The sequence below is a fragment of the Lithobates pipiens genome, unplaced genomic scaffold, assembly GCF_037356315.1.
Source record: "Lithobates pipiens isolate NorthernLeopardFrog02 unplaced genomic scaffold, aLitPip1_a1.2 Scaffold_10, whole genome shotgun sequence".
NCBI lineage: Eukaryota > Metazoa > Chordata > Amphibia > Anura > Ranidae > Lithobates > Lithobates pipiens.
The window spans coordinates 186,738,115-186,762,417 of record NW_027507686.1 but is presented as its reverse complement, the minus strand read 5'-3'; the positions used below and the strand labels follow the sequence as shown (position 1 = coordinate 186,762,417).

Sequence of the window (24,303 nt, the reverse complement as noted above, 5' to 3'; positions counted from 1 at the left end):
CTGGTAAGATCCTCCTGGTTTACCGGAAGTATAGGTGGCTCTGGTACCAGGAAGTGAGGGTAATGTGAGTGGTGGAGGAGAGCGGGGTCACCGGGAGAAGATGGCAAGCAGAGTGATGTGAGTGACCTGAGCGCCTTGTATTCCTGAGAGCTGTCATGGACGGGCTAGGCTTGGGAAATAACCCCTGTGTAGCTCTGGGGGAGACCCATACAGCCCTCTATTTCCAGTCCGGGTGTGTGGTTGGGGGGCTTCCCAGTTCTGCTTTTCCTTTGACACTAGACAGCCCCATAGGACTCCATGGCCATCCTACATGACATGCATCCAATGGACGAGGGTCACGTATGTCCACATTCTGACCAGCACCGCTCTTTATCAGACACACACAGGGTTTTTATTACTTGGGATTCTCCATCCCATTCATTTGAATGAATGACAAACTGCACCGAAACACAGACATAGTAGTGCATGGAGTACTTATATAAGAAAGTGCCATTCCAGATCAGGTGCCCACAAATAGACTGCATTTGCAGCCCGTGTTTGGGGTGCCCTTACCATTACACTTGTATGCAGAGATCACAAGGGGAATGTATTTGAATGCAGTGCGGGGATTGGATTGTGCCTTTCCCACATCACTTTATGGTATAACCCGACCCTAAGAAGGAATTCACAGCACATGCAGGGACAGACTTATTAGCTCAGGGACATACACAGGAAACGATTGTTACCTATGCGTCACTTTTGCGCTGCAGCGTTCTGCAATAAAATGCAAACATGCTGCATTTTATTTCAGTGCAGAATGCTGAATCGCACAGCAGCGCTTCATACTGCTGCACATTGCCATGAATGAAGTGTACATTTTGTACGCTTCATATAAAGTTCATACAAAACAAAAAAAATAATGGGAGCTTTGTGATGAGTTTCAGATCAAGGGGCTTAAAATGTAACTAAAGGCAAACCCTCTATTTTTAGTTTTGGATAGCTTTTATTGCTGTCTCTGTCCCTGCAGATTCACCTTCTCTATTTGTCCTATTTACAGTTATCACTGAAAGTGATAGAAAATCCAAAAATTTGGTTTGTCCTCAGAACAAGAATAGAGGTGAAATCTGCCATTAGGGACACTTACTCTGGTGGCTCATCGGTATTCTCTAACGTTGGAGAGATTTCATCCCCTTTCCTGTTTTGGCTATGGGACAGGAAATTAAGGGAAATCTCTCCAATAGGACACAAATGGCAAGAAAAACCCTCCCTCACTCTATAAAAGGAAAAAGGTTTGCCTATAGTTCTACGTTAAAGTGTTTTTTTTTTTTTTGGGTTCCTTTAAAGCATGGTATGCAGCACAGTACTTGTGTTGTGTCATTTGGCCTCTTGTATCACCTGCTATACCTGGCTGATTCTGCCTGGTTCTGCTCTTCCCCTGTAAACTGACCATGGTTTATCATGGCTGCTGAGCCCTGACACCGTGGTCAGTTTACATGCCTCCATTATCTGCTCTCCCCTCCCTGCCTGTCAGCTACTGACAATGTTCGCCCTCCACTCCTTGTCATCTATACCTGATTTCAGAGCGCTGCTTGGGGCTCACGTGACCGGCCACCTCTGTCTTTCAGACTGACTTCAGCGGAGGATTCTCGGCCCCCCTCGCTGCAGCTGTTAGATGGAGAGAGGAGAAAGGTGTGCGGTCACGTGGGTGCTCTGAAATCAGGTATAGATGGCATTTTTTTAATAAAACACACACAGGATTAAAAAACAGAGAGGATTATATGAAAAGGATATAGTGGATTAACAACCACTTTAAGGGTACGTAAGTGACAATAACAAATTAAAGTGATTATAAAGGTTCACTTTTTTTTTCTTTTTAAATGACAAACATATACGTACCTGCTCTGTGCACAGAATGTGCCCTGAACCTCCTCTTTTGGGGTCCCCTGCCAGCACTGTCCACTCCTCCTCTTCTCTGTTTGCTCCCATAGCTGAATGTCTTTGCAATTGGGCAGATGCATGGGCTCAATCCTGCCTGTATTTTTAGACACACATAGCATGGCTTGGTCCCGCCCCCCATTCCCTCCTCACATGATTTGATTGACAGCAGTAGGAGCCAATGGCTTTCGCTGCTGTCAAATCTCTTGTGAGAATAGGGGAGAAGAGCTTCTACATACTGGCTTGGTGCTGGATTAAAATCAGCTCAGGTTTTTTTGACCTTAAACTGGTTTTAAAGGTTCAAGTTTTTTTTACTTTCATGTATTCTGTACATGAAGGTAAAAAACCTTCTGTGTACTGGGGCCTCCTCAGCCCCCCTAATACTTACCTGACCCCCATTTCGATCCAGCGATATGCATGGAAGATGAGCTTCTGATTCCTCATTGGCTAAGCTAGCAATGGAAGCCATTGGCTCCTTCTACTGTCAATCACAGCCAGAGAGCAGGGGGCCGAGCTGTGTGTCTTTTGGACATATAGATTGGGGCACACACTGGCTGAGGAGGAGGAGCCAGGAGCCCTGACGGGGGACCTGAAAAGAGAAGGCTCAGGGCTTCTCTGTGCAAAACCTTTGCACAGAGCAGGTAAGTATAACATGTTATTTTTTTTTTTCATATTCTCCAAAAAATGGCCAAGAAATCATAGATTTAACCAGGGTGTGTAAACTTATGAGCACAAGTGTGTGTGTGTATGTATACACATTAGGGTAAAAAAAAACTTTTTGTCTTTAGACCCCTTTCACACTGGAGGCGTTTTTCAGGCTCTAAAGGACTAAAAATAGTGCCTGAAAAATGCCTCCCCTGCAGCCCCAGTGTGAAAGCCCGAGTGCTTTCACACTGCAGCAGTGCGCTTGCAAGTTGTTAGAAAAAAATCTTGCAAGCAGCATCTTTTGGAGCGGTGTATACACCGCATTTAACCCTTCCTTTGGCCGCTAGCGAAGGTTAAAAGCGCCCAGCTAGTAGCCAAAAAGCGTTGCTAAAACAATGGTAAAGCTCCGTTAAAATGACGGTAAGGCGCCGCTAAAACTAGAATTGTGAGCACATAATTGTATTTTATTGCAGAAGTGACATTGTGCATCTCTGCAATAAATAAATAGTCTGCTTGTTTGCATTTTGTTCAACTTTAATTCTGCTTTAAAGAGTATGTGAACCCAACATTTCATACTCCTGATATGTGGCTGCTGTACCATGTACTTGCATGAGAAACTATCCTGTTCTTTGTATTGCTTCCTGTGTGTGAAATACTTGTTGATCCTGCCAGTCCCTCTGCTTTCCTATTTCAAACTGACCACATTAGGCATAGAACATCCATCCTATCGTAGTCAGTTTTTTTTTTTTTTTTGTCTGTGCTGGAAGAACAGCTTGCCTGTTCTCCAATCCTCCAGACGCATCCCCCCCCCCCCCCCCCACAGCCATTCACTGGCATGGGGGAGGGGGTCACTTAAATTTGTTTCGTTTTTTTTCCATGTATCTAAAACTTTTTTTACCGTGTTTATTTTTTTGTTCTATCACAAGGGATGAACAACATCCCTTGTGGCAGCATGGGTGGGGACAGATCCTCTTTCTGGAGAGAGGCAGGGTCTATTAGACCCCAGATCTCTCCTCTGGCCTCCAATGCAGCCGATCAGATACAAATCAATCTGATCAGCTGCTAGGGGTCAGGTAAACAGAGGCGGACCCCAAAGTGAGTAAATTCTTATCGCTTCAGGTTCCCAGAGTCACAGTGAGGGAGCCACGTCAGTTCCTCTTTCTCTGTTTCCCCTGCAGCCGCTGTTACTTTTGAATTTTGTGCAGCCATTCGGAGATCTGTAGATGAACTACAAGTCCCGTCTTCCACTGCAGACAGTTCTCAGTGGGATAATCCGCACACTCGTAGTCCAATGACGCTTCCTCCAGCTCTCACTAAAAGCCCGTACACTCAGAGAGCTGGGGGGAGAGTCAGCAGGTTCCTGACATTGCACCTGTGATCCATGAATCATTGTGGAATGCTTTGCAAACTCCTGCAGAAAAAAATAACCACGCAATTGTTTTCCTACAAAAAATGTGCATTTATTATTTTTTACAGGTGAACTCAGTGCTGGTGTTGTGTCTTTGCCCAATCAGAGAACACAGCTTGTGATGATGCTACAGGCGGGTGTTTCGTGAATGAGCATAGATAGGGGGCAGGGAGCACTCATGGAGGGGTGAACAGTAGTGGTTCTATCTGGCATAACTAAAAGCCAACGGTAAAGTTTAAAAACACACTGGCAGTGGGAACCAGCTATTAACCCTCTAATGGTTTCGATATGACGATGCTGGGTGTTTGGACATTAAGTGTGTAAAAAGAAAAACTTTTTTCCCTTTAGTTTTGGATAGACAAGGGAGGGGTTAGAACCTCTGTCAGGTTTTTAATGCTGTGTTCCCATCAGGTGATTTACCCTCTGTCCTGTTGACCAGACAGAATGTGAGGCCTGTACAAAATGTTAGCGTTGTCATCAGAACAAGAGATGAGGGTACATCTTCCAATGGGGACACCTGGTTGCAACTTCTACTTTGGGAGATTTCTTTTAACTTATTGTCTGTGGAACACGAAGTAAAGGAAAACTTTTGAAGGGTACACAGGCAGCAAAAATAATATTGGGTAAGAGTCCATTCTCTTCTTTATCCAAAAAAAAGGTATGCTTACATTTTAACTTTTATTACTTGTCTGCATCTACAATATTGATTTTAAATCATTTCACTATATATCCACTAGATGGCACCATTCTCCTCCTTTGGCCGCAAAGCATTATCTCATAAAACTGACTGGATGTACTTACAAGCCACGGGCATTTTTCATCACTCTTTATTTTGCAACATACTTTGAAAGCAAGTTTCTACCCCATTACATTGTTAGAAAACCAGGGTGGAGAATTCAAAATAAGGTCAGTTAGTGTTTCTTTCCCTGCACAAATAGAAGTGCCAGTTACATTTATATCTGCCCTGGATATCAAAATGAGGAAACTGTCATAGGCCCTTTGAATGCAAATATGGGTCAATGGAGCCAAAACTTTAAAGGATAAGTTCACCTTTTGTAACATGTTATACCCTGAATATGGGTGTAACATGTGACAGATGTACTGGCCCCTGCACCCTACGAATCCTTGCCCCCACCTCCCATTCTGTCACCAAGCAAGGGATCGTCTCCCCCCCACTCACTGCCACAATATGAAGAAAAAGCTCTGCCCACCCGGTGCATCATTCATTCACAGTGTTCTGTGAATAAAATGTAGGTTGCCGAACTGTATGTGACACTTTAAAGACTCCTATATAAGATGGCAACTTTGGATAACAGTGGAGTGAAAAATATAAAGCAAAAGAAAAGATATAATTTTTTTTTATTTTTTTTTGGATAACAGTCCCAGTTGTGTTCAAATCCACCACTGTGCTAATAAGAATACAGTCTTGATTCAATATTTGTGATCCCCAGGTTCACCGTCACCTCAGATAAAGAGGACTCTCACAGTATCCAATAGACCCTGTTATAGAGCCAAATCGGCATGCAGATCATAATCTCATACTTACGGATCTGTGCAGAAACCTGCTTTATACAGCTAAAGGAGGCTATGGTGAACCCTTTAGAAATGTATGGATTGTATTCTTTTAATATACATGGGAGACTGGGAGATACCATAGGAATTTCATTACATGGGTTCTGCATAGATCCATCAGGATGAGATTATGATCTGCATGCTGATTTGACTCTATTATGGTCTATTGGTTATAGTGAGAGCTCTGAGGTGACGGAGCACCAGTGGGGTTCACAAATATTGAATCAACACTGTATTCTTATCTGCACAGTGGTGGATTTGTACATAACTAGGACCATTAAAAAAAATATATATATATATCTATCATTTTTTTTATTTTTAACAGTTGTGCTCATAAGTTTGCATATCCTGGCAGAATCTATGATTTCTTGGCCATTTTTCAGAGAATATGAAGGATAACACAAAAACATTTCTTTCACTCATGTTTAGTGTTTGACTGAAGCCATTTATTATCAGTGAACTGTGTTTACTCCTTTTAAATCATAATGACAACAGAAACTATCCAAATGACCCCAATCAAAAGTTTACATACCCTGGTGATTTTGGCCTGATAACATGCACACAAGTTGATACAAAGGGGTTTGAATGGCTATTAAAGGTAACCATCCTCACCTGTGATCTCCTCCTTGTAATTTGTGTGTGTGTAAAAGGGTCAATGTATTTCTGGACTCCTGACAGACCCTTGCATCTTTCATCCACTGCTGCACTGACGTTTCTGGATTCTGAGTCATAGGGAAAGCAAAAGAATTGTCAAAAGATCTGCGGGAAAAGTTAGTTGAACTGTATAATACAGGAAAGGGATATAAAAATATATCCAAGGAATTGAGAATGCCGATCAGCAGTGTTCAAACTCTAATCAAGAAGTGGAAAATGAGGGATTCTGTTGAAACCAAACCACGGTCAGGTAGACCAACTAAAATCTCAGCTGCAACTGCCTGAAAAATCATTCAGGATGCAAAACAAAACCCCAGAAATAACTTCAGGTGAAATTCAGGACTCTCTGAAAACTTATGGTGTGGCTGTTTCAAGATGCACAATAAGGAGGCACTTGAAGAAAGATGGGCTGTATGGTCGAGTCACCAGAAGAAAGTCATTACTACACAAATGCCACAAAGTATCCCACTTACAATACGCCAAACAGCACAGAGACCAGCCTCAAACCTTCTGCCACAAAGTCATTTGGAGTGATGAGACCAAAATGTAGCCTTTTGGCCACATCCATAAACACTACATTTGGAGAAGAGTCAACAAGACCTATGATGAAAGGTACACTATTCCTACTGTGAAAGAGAGGTGGATCGCTGATGTTTTGGGGATGTGTGAGCTACAAAGGCACAGGAAACTTGGTAAAAAATATTGGCAAGATGAATGCAGTATGTTATCAAAAAATACTGGAGGAACATTTGCATTCATCAGCCAGGAATCTGCACATGGGACGTACTTGGACATTCCAACATGACAATGATCCAAAGCACAAGTCGACCTGTCATTGGCTACAGAAGAATAAAGTGAAGATTCTGGAGTGGCCATCTCAGTCTCCTGACCTCAATATCATTGAACCACTCTGCAGAGATCTCAAATGTTCAGTTCATGCAAGACCGCCCAAGAATTTACAGGAACTGGAGGCTTTTTGCCAAGAGGAATGGGCAGCTTTACCATCTAAGAAGATAAAGAGCCTCATCCACAAATTCCACAAAATATTTCAAGCTGTCATTGATGTTAAAGGAGGCAATACACGGTATTAAGGACTGGGGTATGTAAACTTTTGATCAGGGGCCTTTGGGTAGTTTCTGTTGCCATTATTTAAAAAGAGTAAACACAGTTGATTGATAATAATAAATGGCTTCAGCCAAACCCTAACCACGAGTGAAAAAAGTTTTTTTGTTATTGTTCATATTCTGTGAAAAATGGCCAAGAAGTCATAAATTCTACCAGGGTATGTAAACGTATGACCACAAGTGTGTGTGTGTGTATATATATGTATTCAGACCCCCTTACATTTTTCACTCTGTTATATTGCAGCCATTTGCTAAAATCATTTAAAGTGGTTGTAAATCCTCCCCTATAATTTTGTCCCATGTGAATCAGCATAAAAAACCCTGATTTACAGCACACTCTCTATGTCTTATCTATTTGTTATCAGGACTATCTACAGCACACAGTTCTGAACTCCCAGCAGGCTTCTAATCACTCCGAGCTTCCTTCTACACACCATGTGACATGACATGCAGTGTAAACCAGGGAATGGGACAGCAGTACTGCAGTCTTATCAGCTGAAGCTGATAGGACTCATACAGGCAAACACTAGGTATTCAGCACAAGTAAATACTATGAAATAAACAAGTAAGCTATGAACAGGGAAGCAGGGTTGCCATAGAAACGTTGGATTGAGAAGGAGGTTTGGTTAACAGTACAGGAAGTGCTGAGTGTAAGGGCAGAAATATACTCCACTGTGGACTCAGAAAACAATACTTAAGATGGTGCTGCCTAATCCCTGGAACAAGTTTTTTTTAAAGTTTCTTGAAATGGAAAGTAATATGTGATTTGGGCTGGATTACAGTGGCTATGGTTTGATAATTACTTATTATAATGGACTAAATGAAAAGAAGCATCAGAGTGGGAGAGTTTACTTCCTCTTTAAGTTCATATTGACAGAAAAACACAGAATTGTTGACGTTTTAGCAGATTTATTAAAAAAGAAAAACTGAAATATCACATGGTCCTAAGTATTCAGACCCTTTGCTGTGACACTCACTCAGGTGCTGTCCATTTCTTCTGATCATCCTTGAGATGGTTCTCTGCTTTCATTTGAGTCCAGTTGTGTTTAATTATACTGATTGGACTTGATTAGGAAAGCCACATACCTATCTATATAAGACCTTACAGCTCACAGTGCATGTCAGAGCAAATGAGAATCATGAGGTCAAAGGAACTGCCTGAAGAGCTCAGAGACAGAATTGTGGCAAGGCAGAGATCTGGCCAAGGTTACAAAAAAATGTTTTGCTGCATTTTAAGGTTCCTAAGAGCACAATGGCCTCCATAATCCTTAAATGGAAGATGTTTGGGAAGACCAGAACCCTTTCTAAAGCTGGCTGTTCGGCGAAACTTAGCTATCGGGGGTGAGAGGGGTAAAGAAGCACCCAAAGATCACTGTGGCTGAGCTCCAGAGATGCAGTCAGGAGAAAGTTGTAGAAAGTCAACCATCACTGCAGCCCTCCACCAGTCGGGGCTTTATGGCAGAGTGGCCCGACAGAAGCCTCTCCTCAGTGCAAGAAGCCCGCATGGAGTTTGCTAAAAAAAAAACACCTGAAGGACTCCAAGATGGTGAGAAATAAAGATTCTTTGGTCTGATGAGTCCAAGATAGAACTTTTTGGCCTTAATTCTATGTGGTATGTGTGGAGAAAACCAGGCACCGCTCATCACCTGTCCAATACAGTGCCAACAGTGAAGCATGGTGGTGGCAGCATCATGCTGTGGGGGTGTTTTTCAGCTGCAGGGACAGGATGACTGGTTGCAATAGAAGGAAAGATTAATGCAGCCAAGTACAGGGATACCCTGGACGAAAAACTTCTCCAGAGTGCTCAAGACCGCAGACTGGGCCGAAGGTTTACCTTCCAACAAGACAATGACCCTAAGCACACAGCTAAAATAACGGAGTGGCATCACAACAACTCGGTGACTGTTCTTGAATGGCACAGCCAGAGCCCTGACTTAAACCCAATTGAGCATCTCTGGAGAGACCTAAAATGGCCGTCCACCAACGTTTACCATCCAACCTGACAGAACTGGAGAGGATCTGCAAGAAGGAATGGATCCCCAAATGCAGGTGTGAAAAACTTGTTGCATCTTTCCCAAAAAGACTCATGGCTGTATTAGATCAAAAGGGTGCTTCTACTAAATACTGAGCAAAGGGTTTGAATACTTAGGACCATGTGATATTTCAGGTTTTCTTTTTTACTAAATCTGCAAAAAACTTCAACAATTCTGTGTTTTTCTGTCAATATGGGGTGCTGTGTGTACATTAATGAGGAAAAAAATGAACTTAAATGATTTTAGCAAATGGCTGCAATATAACAAAGAGTGAAAAATTTAAGGGGGGTCTGAATACTTTCCGTCCCCGCTGTGTGTGTGTGTGTGTGTGTGTGTGTGTGTAATAAATATATATATATATATATATATATATATATATAAATCACGTATCACTCTTTTGCTTTTATGTTTTTATTTCACTTCACTGTTATCCAAAGTTGTCATCTTGTATACAATGCCTTGAAAATGCCTTGAAATTTTCCACATTTTGTCATGTCACAATCAAAAACATAAATGTATTTTATGTGATAGACCAACACAAAGTGGCACATTATTGTGAAGTGGAAGGAAAATGATACATGGGTTACATGATTATTATTTTTTTCCTAATCAATAAAGTTGTGAAAAGTGTGGAGCATTTTTTATTATGCCCCCTGAGTCAATACCTTTTTTGTAGAACCACCTTTCACTGCAAATGCAGCTGCAAGTCTTTTTGGGGATGTGTCTACCAGCTTTGCACATCTAAAAGTGAAATTTTTGCAAATTCTTTGGCAATATAGCTCAAGCTCTGTCGAATTGGAAGAAGAGCGTCTGGACAGCAATTTTCAAGTCTTGCCACAGATTTCCAATTGGATTTAGGTCTGGACTTTGACTGGGCCAGTCAACACATGAATGTACTTTGATATAAACAATTCCATTGTCACTCTGGCTGTATGTTTAGGGTCGTTGTCCTACTGGAAGGTGGACCTCTGTCCCAGTCTCAAGTATTTAGCAGACTCTAACAGGTTTTCTCCTAAGATTGCCCTGTATTTGACTCCATCCATCTTCCCATCAACTCTGACCAGCTTCCCTGTCCCTGCTGAAGAAAAGCATCCCCACAACATGATGCTGCCACCACCATGTTTCAGTGTGAATGGTGTGTTCAGGGTGATGTGCAGTGTTAGTTTTCCGCCACACATATTGTTTTGACTTTAGGCAAAGAGTTACATTTTGGTCTCCTCTGACCACAGCACCTTCTTCCACACATTTGCTGTGCCCTCCACATGGCTTCTCGCACACTGCAAACGGGACATCTTATGGCTTTCTTCTAAAGGTCAGATTTGTGCAGTGCACGTGGCTAATAGTTGTCCTGTGGACAGGTTCTCCCACCTGAGCTGTGGATCTCTGCAGCTCCTCCAGAGTTACCATGGGCCTCTTGGCTGCTTCTCTGATTAATGCTCTCCTTGCCCGGCCTGTCAGTTTAGGTGGACGGTGTCTTGGTAGGTTTGCAGTTGTGCCATACTCTCCATTTACGGATGATGGCTTGAACAGTACTCTGTGAGATGTTCAAAGCTTGACTTTTTTTTTTTTTTTTATAACCTAACTCTGTTTTAAAGTTCTCCACAACTTTGTGTTCCTTGGCCTTCATGATGCTGTTTGCTCACTAAGGTTCTTTAACAAACTTCTGAGGGCTTCACAGAACAGCTGTATTTATACTGAGATTATACACAGGTGGACTTTATTTACTAATTAGGGGACTTCTGAAGGCAATTTGGTTCTCTAGATTTTAGTTGGGGGGTTCAGAGTAAAGAGGGCTGAATACAAATGCACATCACCATTTTCAAATATTTGTTTGTAAAAAATTTGGAAAACCATTTATCATTTTCCTTCCACTTCACAATTATGTACCACTTTGTGTTGGCCTATCACATAAAATCCCAATAACATACATTTTTTTTTTTTTGGTGGTAACATGACAAAATGTGGGAAATTTTAAGGGGTATGAATACTTTTTCAAGGCACTGTATATGACTTTAAAGAGGGAGTAAACCCTGGTGGGTTTTACTTTCTCTTTATTTCCCTGCAAAGGTAAAGCATAATGGGCTACTATGTATCGCATAGCAGTCCATTTTGTGTCACTTACCTGAAACCGAAGCCTGCGATGTTACCCCTGTCCCCACTAGCACTGAGCATCCATCTTCACCCCTCTTCCTTCCGGGGCCACAAAATCTGGCTCTGTGACTGGCCGGAGTCGCGTGACGTCACGCCCACACATGCGCGCAGGAGCCGCCAGTCACCGCATGACCACTATTGGAAACGGCACGATCTGCCCTACCTAAAGTGTGCATGTAGTTATCGGCGCACAGAGTTTTTATAAAAATCTCCTCCTAAACCGTGGAGGTTTAGGAGATATGATATTTCAAGCACTTACAGGTGCCTTAATATAGGCTTACCTGTAGGTAAAAGTGGTTCTACAGGGTGTACAACCACTTTAAAGTGTCACATAAAGCTCGGCAACCTACATTTTACTTGGCATACAATTTATCTAACTGTTTATTTGCTAGTAGCTAATCTTTTGCTCTGCCAGTACGATTTCTAGCATGTTTATTAGTGCTCGATGAATGAACTACAGCTACCAACAGCCTGTGCGGATGTCTGCTTGTAGTTCTCAGTGAACTACCAGGATGCTGATAAGCGCTCTAGTAGTACATTGAGTTCCTGTCACAGAGTAACTGCCTGGCTGTATTGGAGGTATGGGCAGACAGCTACACAGGTAGTCCTCAGGACCGCACTATCTGCTGATTGCTGGCGCAATGCTTTAAATGGACCTAACAAAAGAAATATTAAATGCATATTTTTTTTAACTGCAAAAAAAACTTCTTTTTTTTTCGTGATGGCGGTTATCTGAATTATGCCAGTGGAGAGCAGGAGCATGTACCGTATATACTCGAGTATAAGCCGAGATTTTCAGCCTCTTTTTTGAGGCTGAAAGTGCCCCCCTCGGCTTATACTCGAGTCATCGCTGTCTGTCTGCCCGATCAGCGTGTCGAGCAGACAGACAGCGGCCATTCTAGGATTCAAAGGCCGCGCCTCCGTCTCCGCCTTCGCCTGTGATAGGCGGAACACTGAATTTCCCAGCAGTCTGTGTTCCGCCTATCACGGACGTCCTCTCATCCTCGTCCGTAGTATGAGGATGAGCGGACGTCCATGATAGGCGGACCACTGACTGCTGGGAAATTGAGTGTTCCGCCTATCACGGACATCCGATAGGCGGAACACTCAATTTCCCAGCAGTCAGTGGGAAATTGAGTGTTCCGCCTATCACCGACGGAGGCGCAGCTTTTGAATCCTAGAATGGCCACCGACGAAGAGCTGCGGGACGGGCCGGGACGCAGGCCGGGCCGGGACGCAGGCCGGGACGGGACGCAGGCCGGGACGCAGGCCGGGCCGGGACGCAGGCCGGGCCGGGACGCAGGCCGGGCCGGGACGCAGGCCGGGCCGGGACGCAGGCCGGGCCGGGACGCAGGCCGGGACGGGACGCAGGCCGGGACGGGACGCAGGCCGGGACGGGACGCAGGCCGGGACGGACACAGGCTGGACGGACACAGGCTGGACGGACACAGGCAGGCTGGACACAGGTAGGCTGCACGGACACACACACACACACACACACACACACACACACACACACACACACACACACACACACACACGGATGCATGCACACACAGGGATGGATGGACACACACGGATGCATGGACACACACACACACACACACACACGGATGCATGCACACACACAGGGATGGATGGACACACACACACACGGATGCATGGACACACACACACACGGATGCATGGACACACACACACGGATGCATGGACACACACACACACGGATGCATGGACACACACAGGGATGGACGACACACAGGGATGGACAGGCATGTCTCACCCTCGGCTTATACACGAGTCAATAATTTTTTCCAGTTTTTTGGGGGTAAATTGGGGACCTCGGCTTATATTCGGGTCGGCCTATACTCGAGTATATACGGTAATATTTGAGAAGTTACTAAAATTAGTGGATAAACATTTTAGAAATGTATGTGACGTATATAACAAATTAAATGAACGGATCAACAAAATGTGATTCATTTTCTTCTTCTTTTTTTTTTTCTTTCTTTTTTTTTTTCTTTTTTTTTGTATTTGCCCTGTTAGTTTTTCTGATTTTAATGTATTTTACTTCTTCTGCCATTCTAGATATCCGCTTTATCAGCATGGAAATCCACAGCTACGTGTGTTCCGCACAAACTTTTTCATGACCCTGGTCAGACCTGGCACAGAGATGCCCTCCGACACGGTGCAATTCCGTATTCCTCTTGAGTAAGCATATACATCTACTCTGACAATCTCCATGTGGAGTGGAGGGGATCTATAAGAATTCTAGAAACTGTAGGGAAACATATGCTGCCATGTAGTATAGCTAAACTTCAGGCAAACTAGAAACGCAGGTGTGATCCCTGAGAGCTTTTTTTTTTCTCTTTCAAAAGGATTTGTACTTCTGTCCATCTATTCCTGAGATTTGCACAGCTCTGTCTTGCAGGAAATGTACCTGCTCCTTCTCTATTGCAGTCTCACAGGTCTACCCCCCCCATGCTATGACTGGAACATGAAAGAAGAAGCAGTACCCTGATGAGCTTATCTCTCACTCACTGTCTGCTTTCTCGTTCTATCAGGATGAGTCTTGTACTGCAGCACACCTGTTTCGTTAATTTGTGCCATTTTTATCTGCCAGAAATCCAGCTTAAGGCTGGGTTCACACCGCTGCGGCAGCGAGAACCGGATGTGATTCGCACCACACTGCAGTGCAAATCACATCCGATCTCTGCGATGCGAGTTCAGCCATACAGATAGTATGGCTGAATTCGCATCGCACCCGCCGCAAACTCGCACAGGACCCTTTTTTTGGTCCGCAGCAGAATCGGATCGCATGGGTGTTCACACCATGCGATCCGATTCCTGTCCGAGTTTGCAGATCGCACTGCGATATGCAAACTGATCTGGGGTGTCATTAACATTTCACTGACACTCCCAGCAGTCCGCATAGGGCAGTGTGAACTGCCGGCGGGAGGCATGCGATGCGGGAAAACGCAGCGGATTTGCGGCGTTCCCACATCGCTCCGGTGTGAACCCAGCCTTTGTCCATGTTCACACGATTTGGCATGCGATTTGACATGTCAAATCAGAGGCTATTGCTGGCAATGGCACCGTCCAAATTGGTGCAGCACCGCACTGATTCCCAAAAGTAGTAGATCTGTACTACGTTTGGCGACTTTGGGGGGCGATTTTGAATAGACATCTGTGCAGGAACCCACACAGATATCTGTCAAATCGCCCCTGAAGTCTGACTGCATTGCTGGTTTGAAACAATTTATAACCTGCAGCAGTGTGGACCTGGGCTTCAAAGTGTGAGCCAAAAACATTATTTTTTTTTATTTTTTTTTCAGTTGCAATACGTTTTTGAGTGTACAAAATGAGATCACAATGTCAAGCCAACATGTTGTTTTCTGGTACAGTAATACACAATGAATTATAACTCGTGATACGTCATTTAACAATTAACCAATCTTGGTCAGAAATTACACATCGTAACACTATAGAGGTTCTGAGGTTATGCTAGGAGGAAAAGTTAGAGTTTTTTAGGCACTTCAAAAGGACAAGGAAGGCATGGACTTGAATCTTCAATGGAACGGGTATGTGAGAAACGCAACAGTAAACTAAGCAAACCACACGGTGAGCTTCTTGTATCTATGGTAGGGCCTGTGCCCTGTAGTAGATATGGTGCTGGGGAAAATCCCCTGCCTAGAAAATGTGACCAGGCCAAGGGCTTGATGTAGGGGTAAGAATAAATATAACTTTTTAGATAGCTAAAGTGGGAAAGTATTAGAATCTGTTGAGTTTTTACTGATGTCTTGAGCTTGGCATTTTTTATACACTTATAATTCTGACAACAATTTTACAAGACAGGATGAGAGGGAAAATATGTAGCAGACACAGAGAAATATAATTCTGGGTTTTCTACTCTCCACAACCCCCCCCCCCCCCCCCCAGCCCCCACACGTGTGCGCACACACTGCTTGTAAGCCAGACCATTACTCCCTCTTCACAGTTGTTTAATGGGGTTGTAAAGGCAGAAAGTTTTTTTATTTATTTATTTTTTTTTTAACCTTAATGCATTCTATGCATTAAGATAAAAAGCATTCTGTGTGCAGCAGCCCCCTAATATACTAACATGAACCCCTTCTCTATCCAGCGATGTCCACGAGTGCTTCGGCCTCCTGGCACTCTCCCTCCTGATTGGCTGAGAGACAACAGCGGCACCATTGGCTCCCACTGCTGTCAGTCAGTTGGCCCATCAGGAGAGAGAGGCGGGCCCGAACTGCAGCTCTGTGTCTGAATGGCTTGCTGTGGGGGCACTCGACAGGAGGAAGGAGCCAGGAGCAGCGAAGAGGGACTCGAGAAGAGGGGGATCTGGGCTGCCCTGGGCAAAACCCACACACAGAGTATAACATTTTTGTTATTTAAAAAGAAAATCACTTTAACCTATTTCCCCAAAAATAATAAACACGTTCTACTTACCTGCAACCCTGAACCTCTTCTTGTTTGTGTACTCTTGGCTCCTCTTCTGTGTCTGCCCCCATAACAAGCCACTTGCTGTGGAAGCAGATGTGCTTTTCTTGCTCCTGCGCCAAGCTGTGTGCATCCATAGACACACACAGTGTGGCTTGACAACCAACCCACCACCACCCCCGCTCTCTGAATTTGAATGAAGCAAGAGCCAATGCCTCCTGCTGCTCTCTACATAGTGTACTGAGAACAGAGAAAGGCGAGTGATTGACACAGGACTCGGATAAGTATTTAGGAAGGTGAGGGGGCAATAAAATTACTGAGACTTTTTTACCTTCATGCAGGGAATGCATTAAGCTAAAAATGTTCTGCCTTTAGAACCGCTTTAAAGCAGGACTAAACCCCCCTATCCTTTTCGGCCATGAAAGCTGCCATCTTAGCCTCTGCTTGATCTGTAGTTGCCACGGTGCTGCTCGTGTGATCAGACATTTAATGGTTTGACAGTTTGGTTGAGAGTACAAGCAAATGTGACAATTATTTTTTGAAACCATGAAATTGATGGATTTAGTAGGAAGTGTGGAAGCCCTGCTTACCTGTCGGCTCTCAGCAACCCCCAAAAGCTCCCCCCCCCCCCCCGTGCTACATTTGTCACCTTTCGGGGGGGATTTGGTTCAGTTTTTTTACAGGTACCGGCCACCCACTTCCAGGCCGCAGCAGCGACCTCAGCCCGCCTCCACCGTCGAACCAGTTAGAAAGCACATCGCTCTTTGTGCATGTGCGAATGGCAGTGGCAGCACCCGAGACCTGATTGGAAAATCGCTGGGGTGCTGACATCACGGGATCGATGGACGGGTAAGTGTCCTAATATTAAAAGTCAGCAGCTACAGTATTTGGGGGCAAAACTCCTCTTTGGAATCAGTTTTAACTGTCTTTTGAAGTTAAAATTGTTTACTGGCTTCTAGATTGGACTGGCAAATACTGGTTAGCTTGCAGAGTAAGCACTCCTTTCTTCTTCTCTACCATTCCTCTGGATTATTAAGTTCACACGTGTCAGTATTTTCCTCATGACTTGTTACTGATTAAGCACATCAGGAATGGGGCTTTTGTAAAGACACGATAATCGATGTGTTATGACCACTACCTAAGTGCCTCTACTCATGGCAAGTATCCTCAATATGATCAGGTTAGGTATAGCTTCTCAGCAGGCATGCATATATATCACCAGATAGAGCACCATCCTGTATCTCTTTAGTCGCTGTATACACAAGGAAATGGCTTCTTTAGAGAGATTGTTAGGGTTTCTGTTTTGAGAGACACCAAGAAAACAAATTCTTTTACAGAATCGTTCTTTTACATAAAAACCACAAAAATGCATAACAAAGTTTGTCTTTGGCTCTCCAGCAGAGTCCAGTGTCAAGCTTGCAGCCACAGGCTTTTAGCCATGCGCCTTTCAGCAGTGAGTTGATGGCTTATGTTTTGAATTAAGTCTGTTTTATGTTACCCTAATGGCGCAGCATTTTCTGACTTCAGGTAAAGAAAAGTACTCTGCTCAGGGAAAGCAGACTTGGAGTTGTTGCCCTCTACAACAGCTCAGCTGTTTTTGGTAGCTTGCTTGCTGTGGGCTACATCTTTCCCCATGGTGTAGGCATTAACTGTCCGTCTGTGGCAGTTGAAAGATGTACAGAACCAAGGAATTGGTCATGCTAGTTTTAATCGGTCTTGCAATCTCTCCTCAATTGCTGTTAATTATGTGGCATGGTTTGTGTCGTCTCTGAAGGTGATGAATAAAAGTCAATCTTTGCCATGGGTCATATGACTAACACAATGGCATTAGCCATGTGCATGGTGCTGGTGTTTAAAAGAATTTTGGGATATCAGGAGATGTTTATGTTATGCATTCTAAACTGACTTTAATAGTTGCAGTGTTCCCTGAATTGTGCCCCAAGTTTATAGTGTTTCCCTGATTGTGTCAAGATTGATAACATTTGCTCTGAAAACCGTTTATTTTCTGCCCCTGCTGCCTTATAAAATGGCATGTGGTACCTTTTGTGTTTTTGAGGAAATATATGGAAATGCATTCTTATCATGTCATGTTATCTTCTCTCTACAGAATGACAAAGTTTGATGTCCAGAACTATCTGCAGAGTATATACAATGTATCCGTGGCAGGTGTGCGCACTCGCATCCAGTTTGGTGAGTGACCTGGCAGGCTAAATGCAAATTAGAATAAGTTATTATTTAGTAACTAATGCAAGCACTGCATTTTAGGCAGCAACCGAAAAAGAAACCATCTGAATCAACGAGTGAAGCGGCCAGATTACAAGGTGGCATATGTTCAGCTGGTAAGTTCTGTCCCTTATAACTTTTTAAACCAATATGTCCTCAGATTTTGTTTGTGTACTCTAGGGGTGCTTCCGCTCATTAAAATAAGTTAATAAGGCTGCCTTCTGCTCTGTAGACACCGGCTTCAAAATAAGGTGTGTTTTCCATCCTAATGCCTTTTGCAAGCTGTTTACTATGTAAAGTAGAGTGTGCTGAAAGCAGAAAATTAACACATGCTGTGGTGTCTGGCCATGTTTGATGCATTTTTATTGACTGAGTGTCATCAGCCCTTAGGCATGTCTTGCTAAAGTACTTAGCCTCTGTCTTCTTATCCACAGCATAGGGACTAATTGAATTGTAGTCCAAGATGAGAACAGGGAGGGGGGGGGGGGTGTACTAAATAGTGTGTTTTAATAAAATGCATGCAGAGAGCCCAGCAAACACTGGATTTCTGACAAGATGTCATATCAAGTACCTTGAGCCCCCTGTAACTTGGAGTTGCTGCCATATGGAAATATCATTATTGGGATGCAGACTTAAAACAGACCTTCACTTATCCTCCTCCCCACCCTCACCCCTAACCTAACACTTTTGAGGTGTATCATTTTTTTTGACAGGTAACAGATCCCAATTTTTCAGTTCTTTCCTAGGGACATTTATGTTGCGTGTTCTGATCCCTCTCCCCACCTTCAGTTTCTTAGGACACGTTACATGTCCCAGGAGGCACTAGGGCTACTTTTGCTGCACCGCACGAAAGAGCGCGGGCTGTGATTTCTTGGGGAAGTCACAGGCAGCTTCCAAATCCAAAATGGGGTTGCCGGGGATCCACAGCAGTGAGAAGAACCGACAGGAAGACGGCACTGGAACTCGAGGCTGATGGGTACCTGACTTTTTATAAATCGGCAGCTACAGTATTTGGTTAGCTCCTCAAAGTACCAAAGCCAGAGAATTAACTTGATAACCAGGCAAGAGAGAGGTCCACATTGACAGGCTAACCAGTTCTCTCAGTATAGATTTTCTTGGGCTTGAAATGCAAAACTTTGGGACTAGATTAACCAGTTTCTGCCCAGCCTATGACGGCCGAGCGGGACCACTCTAGATCTGAGTGGACATCATATGACATCCTCCGTAAAATCGTGCCTTGTGTGGGCACCACAGGCGTGTTCCAGTGCAATTTCTCACCCACTGTGTTCACTAGACACAGTCGATGACAGATCACTGTACAGGCCGCTGCTGGTACCATGTTATTGCTGTGATCAATCACAGCAGATCAGCACAATTGTCCACAATGGATGACTTCCATTTATGTCATTCATTGTGTACTATTGTGTTGCTCGCTGTGTTTAGTCACAGTGATCACATGGTACAGACAGACCCAGTCACAGCCCATCTGTATCATTTGATTGACTGTGGCTAATCACAACCAAACACACTAAATCAATTTCATTCGGAAAAAATGGTTGCTTGTAACAGTGAATATCACTGTTACGGGCGATTTATAAAAAAAAAAAAAAAAAAAATCCAGATCACCTTCTCAGTGTAGTACAATGTTAGTGTCGCCACCACACCAGTTATATGCACAGGTGTAGTGCACTGGTGACCGTATGTAAAAAAATTAAAAATGTACAAATTCAAAAAAACTCACCATGCCTCTTACTAAATACCTTGGATTGTCTGTTTTCCAAAAAGGGGTACTTTGGGGGAGATTTGTACTGTCCTGGCATTTTTGGGCCTTCCAGACTGATAGCTTTTCATGTATATATCATAGTTTGTGGACTCTATAACTTTCCTATAGACTAAATAATATGCACCGATTTGGGTTATTTTTACCAAAGAAATGTAGCAGAATACATTTTGACCTAAATTTATGTAGAAAGATTAATTATTTGAAAAATTGTATAACAGAAACAAATGCAGTTTTGTTTTTTAGTTGGCAAAAAAACAAGAAAAACCCAGGGGTGATTAAATACCACCAAATGAAAGCTCTATTTGTGTGAACAAAATGATTAAAATGTAATTTGGGTGCAGTGTTGTATGACTGAAAAATTGTCATTCAAACTGTATGAGTGATGAAAGATGAAAATGTTCCTGGGCAGGAAGGGGGTGAAAGTGCCCTATATTGAAGTAGTTAATAGATAACTAAACTGCACCTAGCTTGCCTAGGTATCAAGGGTTTGTGGCAATCCAGGTCAGGTGCTCTGGAACCACAGCAGATTGTCCAGGAGCACTGATGTCCGCAGTACCTTGATCATAAGTGAATATGGAGCTCATGGGTGTCACCTGAGGGTCACATGACCTAACATTCTGGCTTGAAGTTACGTAAATCAAAACCCCACAGGTCCTGCTTTTTGCAGCTCTGAGGTATTTATTAACTCGGCCATCTTTAGTCTCCATCAAAGCCTGGGTTATTTTTTAAGGTGGAGCTTGCTTAAAGCTGTAATTGCCTGTCGATAATCACCAGAGACAAAGCATTGAGAAGAGCATTTGTCCCTTGCATCATACAGCCTAGATAACCCTGCAAGCTGTAAGAGGCCAACTAGCAGGAAGCAAAACATCTCCTACTATGGCTGCTTTCACACTGGGGTGGTGGGTCCATTAGTGGTAAAGTGCCGCTAGTTTTAGCTGCACTTTACCGCTTTTTATGCAGCGCTTTTTGCAAGCTAGCGGGGAACTTTTAACCCCCAAGAAGGGGTTAAAAGTGTATGTGCTGCGGCGCTATCGAAGCGCTGCACATTCATACATTCATTACAATGGGCAAGAGCCGTTTTAGGAGCACTGTATACAGAGTTACTACACCACCCCAAAGAAGGTACTTGGAGGACTTTTTTTTCCCATCCCATAAGCACACCGCCCCAGTGTGAAAGCACTTAGGCTTTCATACTGGCGAGGCATGAGAGGCAGTCTCTAGGCGCTTTACTGGCGCTATTTTTAGCACTAAAACGCCTGAAAGTAGCCTTAGTGTGAAAGTAGCCTTAGTGTGAAAGTAGCCTTAGTGTGAAAGTAGCCTTAGTGTGAAAGTAGCCTTAGGAGGAGGAATTCCTTAGGGGCCAGAATTGAGAGACTGGGGTTGATTTAATAAAATTTGAGTGCACTGGTGCGGCTCTGCATAGAAACCAATCTGCTTACAGTTTATTTTTTGACAAAGCTTAAAGCGGAGTTCCACCCAAAAGTGGAACGTCTGCTCATTTGTCTCCTCTCCCCCCCCCCCCCCTTCTGGCACATTTGGCACCTTTCGTTGGAGAGAGTGGGAGGGGATACCTGTCTGACAGGGTATCTTGTCCCCACTTCCGGGAGACTGGGCCGCAGTGAATTATGTCAGTAGCTCGGCTCCCTCCTCCATCCCCCGCAGTAGGAGAGAGCAGCGGTGCCTCGAGCATGCGCACAAGAGACCCGGCGTGAAGCTGTAATACTTTAATACCGGGTCCCCGGCGATGGCAGCGACAGCTGATAGAAAAATCAGCTGCGGTGCCTACATCACTGGACTCCAGGACAGGTAAATGTCCTATTATTAAGTCATCAGCTGCAGTATGTGTAGGTGCTGGCTTTTAATTTTTGCAGGGGTGGGCAGACCTCAGCTTTAATTGAACAAGCTAATGTTAGAAGCTGATTGGCTACCATGCACAGCTCCTCCATATTTTGCACTCTCCTGCGTCTTGGACCTTGAATTAGCCATGGGCTATCTTTATTACTGGTTATCCAGTGTCTGTCTTCTAGAGTCTGGTGATGATTTTTGTAATGTTAGCTCTCCAAAGGCTGCATGTCTGTTCCCAAGAGTCAACAACACATGTTTGGTGACTCAAATGTTCTGAGCTTTGAAAACGAGGGTTGTATTGTAATGCAGTGTGTGTTTATAACAGACATTCTTCCTGGATTGAGTTAGAAATGTCTCTGATTCAGAGCTTTAATATTTCCTATGATCTGCCTGTGATCCTGATATGTTAACCATCTCAGCCTGTGCTGCTGCTTTTGTTTTTCCTCCCAGCGCCCATACAGTGAGACCGTGACATCATTGTGGCTGGATTACTACTGTGACTCTGGTCGTTTTCATGTGCTCAGCCACTTGGCACCCATTGCCAGTGGCATGCTTTAATTTCTGACATGAGCTGTGTTGTAATACCATTACATTGCATAATTTGTTGAGAACATCTTGGCTATATTGAACACCTCTGAACCGGACACTTTTCCCCATTTCTGCAGGGCCAAGGCCAGACCTTCCAGTTCCCAGATCTTTTTCCAGAGAAGAAAGACATTACTGAGCCAGGTTCATTTGACGAGATCCAATCAGAATTCCTGGAGAATGAGAAACAGCGCCAGCAGAAGGATCCCCGAAGAGGAGGACTTAATGACTGGTTTGGGTTGTAATACATTCATTTTGTAGCCACTTCAGCATTGGATTCTCTCTCCACAACATGAGATTTCTAGGTCTGAAGGTCAAACAACCATGCTCGATATTTCCTTTGGGGAACCTACAAGCAGAACTTCAATCAGCTTCTCTAAAGGACAGTAATATTTATTTTTTTCAAAGAATTTTTAGAGTTGAAAATAAATGAGTTGTGTGGCGAATTGTCTAATTAAATCATGTATTTTTTTTTCAAAAAACATTTATTTGTAGCCTTTGTTAAATAGAGATTGCTAACTTGTATATAATCATAATACTGAAATAAGCCCGAACGAGGGCCTTAGTAGCCAGTGCATGCCGAAATTAAAGCTTTTTTTCCCCCCTACCATCATAAAGGGAAGCACATGCATCCTGGGTCTTTACCCCCTTCTTATCCGTGGTACATATTTACGTCCTCAGATGGGAAGGGCGATATCTGTTAAGTCACTGAAGCAATGATCGAGAGAGAATTTTTTTGGGCCAGCGATTTCCTACAAACTAAAAGTGATCCAAGCAGCTATACAGCCGCTTGATCACTTTTACAGTTGGTGAAAATTGTTCCCCCCCTTTACTTGGCTCTCCCATCCCATCAGGGGGCCGGTAATGATGTGAGTGGTCGAGTCTGAAGCTTTTACAGAGTCTGAGAAACTTTGTTTGTTCCTCTCCCTCTGTTGTGATGTCAAAAACTGGAAGTAACGAGGATTTTTTCACTGTTTGTTTACAGGTTGTTACCAGCTTGTAAAGCATCTGGTTAAAGCGGGATTCCACTGCGTTTTTTTTTTTTTTTACCTGTGTAACTGTTGGGCGATTCTTACGGTGTCTTTGCAGCCACGATCGGCGTCTTTTTAACCCCCGGCGTGACGATTTCATTGCTAAGGAAAACTTTTAAAAAAGCAGTCCAGCGGTTTCCATTTTCACTGTGGGCGTTTGAAGCCCACAGGCATTTACTTCCTGGATGCGATGACACTGAGCTCCCAGCATCCACCGCTCCATCTCGCACATGCTCATTGAGTGTCCTCTTTGTTTTCCTTCCTTTTGCCTCATGTGCTATAGTGGTAATGGCTGATAGAGCTGCCTGCCCACTTTCAAAATGGCAATTTCGGCTTGACTGTGTCCCCCACGGATTCCTGGGAAATAGCTAAAAAAAGTTCCCAGGGACCATTGCAAAGCCGATAAACACGCCTACTCCCACGGGAGGAGAGCCCGGAAGTCGGCATAAACATTAAAAATAAAAGGTAAATACTGCATATTATTTTATTTCAATGGTCATAAATGCATCTATGTTCCAAAGCCATTTGAATAAGATGAACTTGCAATTTTCTGTACCAAACCGCTTTAATCTGTTTATCAGTTTGATTAGATGCTTTGGAGGCTGGAGGACAGATCTCTCCATCAAGAGGACCTGTCGTGGCCCACGCTATCACAAGGGATGATGTTCATCCTTTTGTGAAAGCAATAAAGTAAATTTTTTTTATTATTTTTTTTTATATGATTTGTCTTTAGAAAAACTTTAATTCCACCTACAGCCTAAGCAAAGATGGCATGGTCTCCAGGTACCAGGTGCATTGTGAGTGTTTCACACCACCAACTATTTTCAATCACAGACCCAATAAGTAAGAAGAAAAAAAAAACAGACATGCCTCAAAA

At 43.6% G+C, this 24,303-nt stretch overlaps 1 protein-coding gene across 1 annotated transcript; it reads left to right on the top strand.

Annotated features, from left to right (window-relative positions):
- Window positions 1–4: 4 nt before the first annotated feature.
- On the top strand, window positions 5–22,854 carry MRPL23 (mitochondrial ribosomal protein L23). Its single transcript, XM_077460723.1, has 5 exons — window positions 5–117; window positions 13,590–13,712; window positions 18,067–18,149; window positions 18,225–18,298; window positions 22,476–22,854. The coding sequence occupies exons 1-5, from the start codon at window positions 101–103 to the stop codon at window positions 22,638–22,640; spliced, it is 462 nt and encodes a 153-aa protein (XP_077316849.1). The 5' UTR covers window positions 5–100; the 3' UTR covers window positions 22,641–22,854.
- The last annotated feature ends 1,449 nt before the right edge of the window (window positions 22,855–24,303 follow it).